The sequence below is a fragment of the Coffea eugenioides genome, chromosome 5, assembly GCF_003713205.1.
Source record: "Coffea eugenioides isolate CCC68of chromosome 5, Ceug_1.0, whole genome shotgun sequence".
Lineage (NCBI taxonomy): Eukaryota > Viridiplantae > Streptophyta > Magnoliopsida > Gentianales > Rubiaceae > Coffea > Coffea eugenioides.
The window spans coordinates 36,383,120-36,395,154 of NC_040039.1; the positions used below are offsets into that span (position 1 = coordinate 36,383,120).

At 35.4% G+C, this 12,035-nt stretch overlaps 1 protein-coding gene across 1 annotated transcript; it reads right to left on the reverse strand.

Annotated features, from left to right (window-relative positions):
* Positions 1-4,714: 4,714 nt before the first annotated feature.
* Positions 4,715-11,735, reverse strand: LOC113772166 (potassium transporter 5-like). The gene is made up of 10 exons (XM_027316737.1): positions 11,497-11,735; positions 10,669-10,894; positions 8,718-8,966; positions 8,006-8,044; positions 7,492-7,752; positions 7,356-7,408; positions 6,871-6,985; positions 6,511-6,765; positions 5,184-5,891; positions 4,715-5,027 (listed from the first exon to the last, which is right to left on the reverse strand). Exons 1-10 carry the CDS (start codon positions 11,707-11,709, stop codon positions 4,816-4,818), a joined length of 2,331 nt encoding a protein of 776 aa, XP_027172538.1. The 5' UTR covers positions 11,710-11,735; the 3' UTR covers positions 4,715-4,815.
* Between the last annotated feature and the right edge of the window lie 300 nt (positions 11,736-12,035).

Here is a 12,035-nt window from a genome sequence, read left to right on the forward strand (position 1 = left end):
CCAATTACGCCAGTTGCTACTGAGATAGAGATAATCGAACAATTACAGATTCAATTACCCCTATTTAGCAAAATAGCCTATATGAATAATTAATTATTGCGCACTAATCAATCATACACAAGAGCTATAACAATTAAAAGCAGGAAACATATAAATACCAAGAAATGAAAGAAACAATTAAAAATGGTTTAGATCTCACAGTAATTGTCGAACCAAATCGTCAGTTGCCCCCTTGACTAGAATTAGGGATTTAGTTCTCCATAATTAGAGAACAAGCCATGCAAAAAATTGTTCCAAGCTTTTCCATCGTTTTTCCTCCCAAAAGTGCTAAGGAGGAAAAAGTAAAAGACCTAAGTACCTCCGAATTGTTCCCCCGTTTTCTCTCCAAAAAGCATAAAGAAAAGCTGATGCCTCCTGTCTCTTGTGCGGCCAGGCCCACCAAAGAGAAACTCACGCTACTGACTTCGTAATAGTCCAGAATTCTAATCTATATCAACTTTCCTTATCTAACAGATTCCTAAAAAGAATGATTTCCTAATAGTACTCAACTGTTAACTAGAAAAAGGCAATAGTTATTCCAGCATTGCCTCGGACTCGGAATCCACAATTCTTTGGAAATTGCCTCTGTACGCGTGAGATCCCGACTTTTCGGCTTTGAGCAGTGAGTTTAGGCATGCCCACATGCAAGCGTTAGATGTTTTTCACTAGAAAATCTTCATTTAAGCACTTTTCATTCCCGCTCCTGAAAGAAGCACAAAATATCAAATATAAGTAGAATCCGACAATTAAAATAATATTTAGCTAAAATCAAGGGGAAAATAATTATAATTTGGATGACAATTTCACATTCTATCAATGTGTAGCCGAAATTCTTGTTTGGAAAGTAGTGTGAAAATAGAGCAAGTGACTGAGCAAGTCGTAGAATGCAGGTTACAATACGCGACCTTAGGAATACGCGACTTAAGGTAGCGTATTGCTATCTCGCGTATTCGAATCTGCAAATTTAACTCCATTTCAACTACAATTTTCTCAATGATGGAAGCCAAACTAACTTTTGTGCAAAACACGGCCTCAGGAATACGCGACTTAAGGTAGCGTATTGCCATCTCGCGTATTCGAATCTGCAAATTTAACTCCATTTCAACTACTATTTTCTCAATGATGGAAGCCAAACTAACTCTTGTGCAAAACATAAAAGTTGTAGCCCTTTGAGTTAGCTTTCCAATGCTTCATGAATCATCCAATTTCGAGCTCTGTGGGCTGAGTTATGGCCAAAATACTCTTGGCTGGTCAGAGCTATGTTTCAGCTTTCGACCATGCACATGTACTTCTGTATTTTGACTTTTTGACAAGGAAAACGAGTAAGCTAGACTTTGATGTCTTCTTACCAAATGTAGATCTATCTCTTAACTTCAAAATATATAAGAATCACCTCAATCTGATGCATGTAGCTCAAGATATAGCTGAAATACCATGATGTGTCAAATCTGGAAAACTTGCATTTCTTTTGTTCTTGCTTGCATTTCATCTTTGCACTTTATGTCTTCTTTAAACTATTTCAAATCATTAATAATCATCCAAATATGTTCTCAATTCACTCCCTTTGATGATTGAATCATTAAACTTATAAAAACATGAAGTTTTCACCATTAAAATTCATATAAATGCAATTTTTACCACTTAAACCACAAAATATACATTTTCACTAAAATCCTAGTTAATTAGCTATAAAAGTGACTAAAACACACCAAAATTAACTAATAAAACACACTTAAAAACATGTAAGATATATACTTATCACAAACAAACACTTCTACCACTTGGGTCGGGTCAAACTTCGGCAGCACTTCGGATCCGATGAAAAGGCTACTGTTGTTGGTGATAATGCTACTTAGGGAAGAAAAACTAGAGGGTGAACGACAACTATGGGGGAAGGAAAGGAGGTTGTCTACTGCATCAATTGGTTGGGTTTTTTTTAGTGAACTCCATCCTTTTTTTCTTGATATTGGTTGAAAAAGTTGAGAAAAGGGCATGATGGAAAAGAAAAAAAAGAAAAAGAAAAAGAAAAAGGATGAAGAAGAAGGAAAAGACAAAAAAAAAAGAAGATGAAATTACTTTTATGTCCCTATTTTTTTTTTGGTTTGTACCACTTACACAATCATGCTATAGGAGGGTGCTGTTCACACTCCTAATACACGTCAAGTTTTTTGATTCCATCACCGATTTTACTTAACTGGAATATAGTTTGTGTTTAGGAACTTAAGTGTCCCATTTTGAAGTTTAGGGACTGAAGTGGGATTTCGTGTATAGTTTGAGGGGACAAAAAGGAATTACCCTTAATGAAGGGTATGAAGGAAATTTTAGAGTATAAATAATTAGAAATGTCAAACACAATAGATATTTTGAGACAACCAAAAAAGAGAAAATAAAACATTTTCAATGGGACGGAGAAAGTACATTTCAAAAGTTACTATGATCCTTAACTTGGTTCACAAAATGTTACTAGTCTTACAATCATTGCAGCGCCTTCAACTTGTCGTGATTGTCAACTTTTGAATGTATATCCTAATGTTATTGAAAACCAAATATGTATCCTAATATATAATGCCAACTTTTGAATATGCAGGTTATGAACTTCATTACTTAAAAAAAAACGAATTTGTTGAGATTAACTAATGTGGTTTTTAGACATAATTAACCTTACTACTTGTATACTTTTTCGATTCATTTAACTTCTTGCGCACAAAAAAAAAGAAAAGAAAAGAAAAGAAAGAAAACATAAAACAGAGTTTAAAAAATACCAAAATTATTTAGGACAAACAATAAGTACGAGGTGTCGTTTAAAAGATAGATTAATTTTATATATATTAACGGTATATACACTATCAAGTTTGAATGCATGATAATTAATCTAAAGTAAATTGAATTTGAAATTTAAATTTTGTATCTTTGTTATGCATTCAATTATGATAGTGTATACAAAATTGACTTTTAAAAGACTGTTCTCGAAAAAACAACATGGGAAATTTGAAAAACGTTTAATCACCTTTACAAATTATCCTTTTATTGTACTCATTATTTACTTAAGGTGTACAACCAATCAAAAATGCTGTAAACTTCATTTAACCTGGACTATAAATTAATTGATACAAAGGCCAGCATAAAGTTTTCAGTTCGTAATTTTGTTATCTTGTTAAAAAAAATTTCTTATATGGTTTGTATTCAAATTCTATCCATTTTCATTTCAACTTATTTATCGAAGTTTTTTCTTCACACAAAAACAGAAAAGATTTAAAAGCATGGAGATTATTGATGCATAAAAATCCAAACTAAATCATGTGCCAAAAATAAGAAGAAATGCCTTCTAAGAGAATTTGGAAAAAATTATGTGAAATTCCAAATAGTGAGTGTGTGGTATTTGTTTTTACAGAAAACAAGGCAAAAAAGGGGTATACATATTATAACTAAGAAAAATAAATACTTGAGCTGCAATATCAATTCTTTTATTTCGATCAAAACATCTCACCGTTACATCAGTATTAAGTATTTTTTTTTAATTTTCAATAACAAATTCTTTTTCCCCCCAAAAAAGGGAATAAAAACGTCATCGTAAATCTCGTATGCAATTCACGCCTTCAGTAGGAGAAAAACCGCAAATTTCCCTTTAGGGATACAATATATGGACAAGTATAAAAGACCTCACTGATTCACGCCTTCAATTGACCACATTTTTCCTATGCAATTCGAGCGACATGAGTTGATCAACAGCCGGTGAGTCTCCTCTGTCATATAGTAATAATATAGTTATTTTTAAGTGATAGTCCAACACATGTTTGATGAAAGTACTGAACCGAATTCTTTACAGTTAAGGCTGTTTTTGAGGTGAATAAGTAGATTTTGCAGAATCCCATTTTGATTTTTGTAGTCATCGGAGACTGATATAGATATTTCTTGGGCATTGGAATTTGAAGAAAATGCTGTTGAGAAATTGAAAAAAGAATGTATGGAGTTGATAAATGTGTAGTACCAACACCTGAATGGAGTTTAAGGGCTGATTGGTGGTTTCTGTGGAGGCAAGTGCCTTTAGGTGGGCTGCTGTAAAATGGGATTGTGGATGTGTTGCTAATTTATATGTTTATTCATTCATGTTTGTTGCTATGTTCTATTGTGAATGTTTCCTTAGAAAAGCTAACACTGTTTCCTATTCCACAATTCAGGATTTGGGATAGTGCTGATTTCCAAATGCTTTGAGTATTTGGCATGCGGTGACAAATGCATGCAGAGAGGTTTCTGAGAAATATTTCACTTCTCTTACTAGAGCTAATCTGTTTTAGTGATTTATAAAGAAGGAAACTTACATATGTTGCCCTCTTTCTTTCGTTCTTTCTTTCTGGTAATGGTTTTGTGCTCTTGGCTGGAGTTGAGGTTAGCTTTGTAATGCTCCTAATATGGCCTTCTGATGATTATTCTGCCTTAATTGAAGAGCCCCCTCAATGTTGCATCTGTTGATCTAATGTAAAATTTTTCCGGCTTGGTTCTGCATTTTCCTTACTATGGTAATCCATGTTGATTTTTAGGATTTTGGTTTCAGCATAGAACCAATCTTATTATTTATAGTCAATATCTTCCTTAATGTGGTAAAGGAAAAAAGGAAGACGTTTTGATGAGCAAATATAAGAGAAACATCAGCATACATGTGTTATATTGTATTACATTGGCTTGAATCTTGGTGGAGTCAATTAGAGTAATTGATCACTTTCTCCTTTTCATGTAGTTTTCTACAAAGGAGAGCTGTTATTTAGTTTTTTTAAGAAGTTAAACCTCATACACCATTCCAACCTTTAAAAGCCGAGTCCTAGGAATTTCCAAGCGTTTCTCCCCTTGCCTGACATTCTTCCGCAGGAAATTGTAGGCATAATTGACGACAAACTTCTTCAAGAAGGATGATTCTTGTTTTGCCACCACTTCTGCTTCTCCCAGAAGATAAAACACTCCTTGATCCTTGGCTCTCTGCACAATCTGTAGCTCTTCTTCAACCCCCAGATGGTTGGACACTGCAACAATCTGGGTCGAGGAATTGGTTGATTTTGCGGCATTAAATGACTGGATGGAACTTGCTGAGACTCGGGGTGCACTTTGCTGTACCTCTGGCAGCGATTCCTTGACAGGTACAGTGCGTGAACTGGATCTTTTAGAATTTCCATCTTTCATCAATAAACCTGAATCTTGGATGTTTACTGGATCAAGCATTTGCTCTGCACGCGCATCTTCAAGGATAAAATGCTCGTGCCTGATGAACTCCTTCAAGTGCTCCACAAGCTGCTGCTCGAACACATTGGGCTCCTCAATTCTGTCATTGTATCCATACCTCACTACACAACGAAACACCCGATAATCTCTAGGCTCAACCTGTCGAAAAAGAAACCTTTCCTCCAGTGGCACTTTATTAATTGGAATAGACTTTATGGAGACCAGCACTACAACTGAGTGAACCGATGGAATGTTAGAAATGAAGTGGGGAAATATTGGTGGAATACCCTGGACGAGTTCAGAATACAGAAGTCCAATTCCAGGTACTCTTTTTATTTCTGGGTTTTTCGCCAGGTCTTTCACATAATCACTCGATACCTTGTTGTTGAGCTCAAACATGTACCGCTCCTTGTAGACAAAATGCCAAATTGCCATAGTTGTCATCAAGAAGAATGAAAATGTTATAGGAAGGTAACCACCTTCTATGAATTTGGAGAGCACAGATGAAAGATATATGGTGTCTGTAGAAAAAAACACTACAAAGAAGAGAGCTATCCACCATATGCTTGCCTTCCATATGAAAGTCATAATTAAAGTAACCAGGGTACTGGTTATCACCATTACAGAAACCACTGCAATTCCTGCGTCAGAAAATCAGTTATATGTTTCACTTCTCTCCCTGGATATAAAACAGCTTCTTAGTGCTTACTTTTACTTATTTGATGCAACAGAAAATGTAGGACTATGCAAATCTAAAAGGAAACATGTTAAGAAGCACCACTATTCCTTGGCAAGTACTGTTTTTCTGAAAAACTGTCTTGCTTGCTTTAAATTTTGAGTACAGACAGAGAGACATACACTTGCAAACTCATATACTGAAAAATATAAAGTATGCTTGTAGACTATGTCTGTTTCCATGTGTGTGTGTATATTGGATTGCGAAAAAGCCAACCACCAATAACAAATCATTTATAGTTGCAAAAGATCTATAAAATTTAGAGCAACATGCAATGATTCACCTTTTATAAATTAAGTAACATATATAATCTTCCATTAAACATAAATCTGATAGGTAAAGAGATCGTAGAAGTGCAAAATTTCTGAGTTGTGGATTTCTAAAGTTTAGAATGCATGAACACTAAATAGCCGATGTAAATAAATGCTGAGACTTATGTAAGTTGATCACATCCAGTAATATAGTGAGAAAGAGTGCATATTGTTTGATTCAGTTAATCCACTATCCAAAGTTATGGAGATTACCATAAGCATTGCCAATCTGCTCTGTGGTTCTGAAGGCTGCAGTTACTATAACACAAGCCACCATGATGAAATGGTTGAGCTCAGGAATATAAACCTGGCCTTCATACTTGGCAGAAGTGTGAACAACTCTAACCCTTGGGAAACAACCTAGATTAAGGGCCTGAGAAATAATTGCAAAGGCTGCAGATATCATAGCTTGACTGGCAATAATGGCCGCAGCAAGAGCTATAACGAATGTGGGCCAGTAGATTGAATCTGTTTACTCCAACACAGAAATCAACCATTTATAGGGGTGTTAACTCATCAGGTCTGCATATAATTATGTGATTAGCTCTCGCAAAACTAGCACTAAGAACTTGCCTGGAACTGAGTCATAGAAAGCATTGCGGACATTTTCAGGAAACTTCGAGAGGTATGCAGCCTGACCTATATAAGTTGCCAATAGGGACGGGAACACCACACAGGAGAAACTGATCTGCAATATTATGATAAAAAAAGTTCATAGACAACTCCATTGTTAATTAAGCACACTAAAACAGTTGGTGCATCACAAAAATTGTAATTCTATCTTTTAATAATCTTCCCATGTCTGGTCTGAACATGCAGTGTTTTCCCTCACACAGTTTCTTTTACAAGATTGGTATGAAATCCAGCAAGCGATCACCTTTAACTTTGGTAAGCCAAGAAGATATTTGTAGAGAAGAAAAATTCAGAAATAGGCTGATCATTTTCTTGCCATTTTACATTAAGCTTAGAAATTAGAATTACATTCACAGAAATTGTTTTTGTCTTGCATAGCACATGCATGTTTGCTGGTGAATGATATATAATTGACTATTATATACCTGAATGGCCCTCACGCTAAAGTGACTCAAATCAGCAAACATAGCTTCAGTGCCTGTTTCATGTAACTCTTTACAAGTAAGGATACGGTAGCCATACATGGGAAAATGAACACGAGTTATGTGGTTAGCCTCTGACCTGTAATGCATAGAACAACTCCACCTAGGGATTTCCATCCTTTCTTACCATTTCTTCTGAAGTAATCAAATATGTATTTTGGATTGAAAGCACGTAGGACCCCTGGGTCATGCTTAAATAAGTTATAGACGCCTGTCAAACCTACGCATAGGAACCACAAGCAGACGGCTGGAGCGAATGAGAAGCCCACCTTGTCCGTGCCAAAGCGTTGAACGGAAAAAAGAACAATCAATATTGCAATTGATATTCCAACAACAGCATCTGGACAATCAAAAAGTTCAATGCCCATTCAGGTAACTGTGTGCTACATATATACTATACGAAGTTTGTCCGAATACTAATTGTGCATGGAAAGGAAAGATTAAATTCACTAAAACTTGCGGATCATCAGATGGTAGAATTTGCAAGTTGATGTTAAAGAACACGTTAGTGGGTTTCTTTCTTTCTTTCTTTCTTTTTTTAAGGGATTGTTTATAGAGGTAAGCCAAAAAGAATTCAAATCAGTAGAGCTTACCTTGACTGAGGGATGAGATCCCGCTCACAGCAGAAAGAACTGCAAGAGTGAGGACAATTGACATCCTGTTAGTGTCATGTAGCAATATTAAGGACATTGCTTGAATGGCGTAACATTTTTCTTGCTCTTTTTGTGTGGTAATGATTATCGTCCCTTTTATACTAATAGTTTTCCAGGACTCAAAAGAATAACATAGTAACGTTAATGTCAGCTCAAGTCCCCCTGTTTGTAAAGGTTCACATAAAAATTGCTAAGTTACTTAAATGCCTAGTTAAGACCATGGTATCTATTAAAGTTATGCTACCATTCTACCACTATATCTTCATTTATTTTCAATTCTCCTCATCAACTCCAGCCTCATTTACTTTTTCATCCAATTTGTTCAGTTTCACCCAAGCTCAGACTCTCTTCGATGAATCCCATGGTTTTAATTCCTTTTCTTTGTGTCATGATGTATTTATACTTTAGACCACTTTCATACTCAACGAGGAATAATTGCACTTGATCACTGGGCTATACCTGTCATTCATGTGAGGTAGACAATTTTTTTTCATGCATCATAACTTGAGATTTTTCATTACTTAAATTGTCAACAAAGAATGATACACGCGTAGTAAGCGTGTAGTTAAAATTCTTTGTTGAAAGATAAAGAAATGAAAGTGAATGTCTCATTTGTGCATATATGTAATGTGCAGAGAAGCAGAGCGGTGACCTGAAATGCAAGGAGTGAGGATCCCATCACCAATGACCATTGAAGTTCCAAGGATGGGGAGAAACACAAGTATGACTTTTGCTACTTTGCTTCCTTCAAGTGTTTCTTTAACCTTTTGAGCTCTTCTCAACTGATTGGATGGTATATCCAGTTTGTAATTTGAGACTTCCTTGTCCTCTGGTTGTTGGTTTGGAATTAGGCTTACCTTTGCATGTCTACAGATTAAGGAGTAGAGCGCAAATGTCCCCCCTGCACATAGATGTGCACCATCATGTTCAAATTAGTAATTGACCATTGACTGGATTGACCAGATATAAGCTCTGTTTGATCTCTGTTTTGAGAAACAAGAGCCATTCCGGGGCAGTTTTTCCCCTCTTATAGCCTCATGAGGTTTTTTTTTTTTTAACCTGATAAATTATATGCAATCCAATAACACAAAGCACGAAAATTGACAAAGATCTAAAAAAGTTTCTAGAACATAAAAAAGCTAACTAGAATTTCAAGAATTAGACAGATAATAGGTTGGTTATAGTCATAATCACATACAAAATAGTTTTACTAAGGAAAATTAATACGTAGACAAACTTAGACAAAATAATGAGTATTGATACTCGAAAACCAATCAAACATGATCATTTAAGCACTTAGTTTTATCGTCATCTTCTTAATCACACTTTAAGAAAATGTTTATAATATTACATGAATAAAATATTAAGTACACCTATGTTGAGCATTAATACTCATGGCCAAATAACAATAACAATCAATTTATTTATGCGTATACATTATCAGATATCTTTCTTGCCTTTTTTTTGGCTTCCACTCTAACAAACTAAAACCTTCCATTCTAGACGGAAGGGGCTCTATTGTAGAGAGTCTCACGTCAAAAATATCCAAACATATATAAGTTTGTTTGGATAGGAGTTTATTTGGATGATTTATTTGAGTTAATTATACTAGCACTTTTTGTAATGTGATGTACGTGAGATAAAAAGAAAATTGAAAAAATAAAAAGATGATTGAAATTTATGAAACAAATTATTTTATTTTAAATCTTCTCAATCCAAACACACCCCATGTCTACATCAATCATCTCACAAAACTATAGATCGGACCAGGGGCAGGATCAGTTGCAGGTGCAAATGTGCAACCTTCCTGACAGTTATGTATATTTTACACACGGCGTAACTTTGTTTGCACATAATGTAACTTACTTTTAACAACGTGTAACTTTAGAACAAAATTTTGTGGATCCACACTTGTTGTTAAAATCGAGATATAAAATGAAATTTGGACTGTATAATTTTTTTTTGACCAAATCTTAGCCGTGAACCGCCAAGAACCGTTCCTGCCCTCTTCCCAACAGAGCCCCCAAGCCTGATTCATGTAAGAGTCAAAGAGAAATAATAGGGCAGGGGACCTAGGGGTAGACCCAGGCTACAGAAAATTGCCTTCTAACCCCTCCTTCCTGTAGATCCCCCAAGCCTGATTCATGTAAGAGTCAAAGAGAAATAATAGGGTAGGGGACCTAAGGGTAGACCCAGGCTACAGAAAGTTGCCTTCTACCTAAGAAAATGACCCTTCTTGGGATTCCAAGCACGTGGTTTTGTGCTGGGTTGGCAAAAGGTATCTTTCAACACATAAGAAGTACAAATGCTGGAATCAACAGCATCTTACCTAACAAATACTTTTCTAATCTTGATTATCTTAATTAATTATAATTAGCAGTAGGAAAAAACAATAAACAACCACTAATTACTATCATTTTTTTTATTTAAACTGCTGACCATTACTATTGTCGTTTGCCCACAAGACTATTCTGACACACATGATCGATGGCAACTGAGTCATGGAATAGATAATTAATCATCATAATGTACAAAATAAACTGGAGGATTAACCAATAAACAACCACTAATCATCACTTCTTTTTTTTCTGTAGACTGCTTACCATTTCCATTGTCGTTTGCCCACAAGACTATACAGACGTATTTGATCAGTGGCAAGAGAGTCATGGTATAGATAATCAGAGACAACACACCAAGGAGGTCATCGTTGTTATGTATTCCATCAGGAAATGTACTGGAATATACGTATAATGGGGAAGTCCCAATGTCTCCGTACACTATTCCTATGCTTTGGAAAGCCAAACTCAGCGTCGTTTTCCATCCCAGATGCTGTACCATGAATTTGATAAATACGTATTAAATACCAGATTGAAGTATATAATTTATTTTGGTGATATATATATGCTAAAAATTAGCTCGTTATTATAGAATTTCCAAAACTAAAAAACCCTTCTCGACTTTTATGTTTCTTGTTGTTTGATTTTGATAACTCATTTCAATTGGCAAAAAAAAAAAAAGAAAGAAAAGAAAAGCTAAGGCTGGTTGTTGGTTATGCCTTTCTTATAAGTCAAAAGCTTGCCTTCCTTTTACCACTTAAAAAGTGAAAAGCAGTTGAACTTAAAAACCAAATTTTAGAAATAAATTTTTGAACATGTTTCAAAAAAACATGGATTTCTTAATTGATTGAAAAGAAAAGCCAAAGAAATCAAGAAGAGGAATTAGGTAAGTTATGAGAAATGAAGCACTTCAGATGTTACTGAACATAAATATTAAACTTTAGAAAAGTTGTCAAATCAGACAGTTACTATATTTTAATATGGCTTTTCCACATCCTTTTTTTTTTTTTATAAACTGGTTTTTTAAATGGCAAAGCAAATAATTAACAGCAACAGATTAGTGGAGTAACAGTGATAGTATTTGCCAGTACAAACCCTGTTGCCATGGCCGCCGCCGGTATGTCTGCCGGAAACTGTGCCGGCCTCCAAGTTAAGGGAGTCGACACGGCGGAGCTTAGTCCACGACAGTTTCCGGTCCTTGAGGCTGTTGGCAGTTGATTTTCTGGAGCTTTGCTCATTAATCTCATCATTATCATCATCAACTGTTACACCTTCAGTAGGTGTAGATGGAGGAATAGAACTCCCCATCTCAGCTTCCTTCGCAGCTCCATGCATTTTTGCAAATATGATCAGCCCAGATGAAACCTCCTCCTGTATTGGAAGTTGGTGAGTTTTTCATGATTCCACAACTTGGGTTTTTATAGGCGGGTATGGAATATGATGCCACGTACCATAATATAATTATATAATTTATAATGTACTCTGCAGCTGCTTAGATCTTTCCCAAGTTGTCGGCCTAATTTGTATTTATTCCTCCAAAGTCAAGAAAGAACATATGAATTTATCTCATGCAGCATTGAATCTGGCTAGTTTGTTCAATCCCCCAATCATTTTTCTCCATGTCTCGTACGTGT

Coding starts and splice junctions, on each gene's coding strand:
- LOC113772166 (XM_027316737.1), bottom strand. CDS start 11,709: ATGGGGAGTTCTATTCCTCCATCTACACCTACTGAAGGTGTAACAGTT. Junction 6,766..6,870: donor TTTCTATGACTCAGTTCCAG/GCAAGTTCTTAG, acceptor TGGAGTAAACAG/ATTCAATCTACTGGCCCACA. Junction 5,028..5,183: donor TGGAAATTCTAAAAGATCCA/GTTCACGCACTG, acceptor GGGTTGAAGAAG/AGCTACAGATTGTGCAGAGA.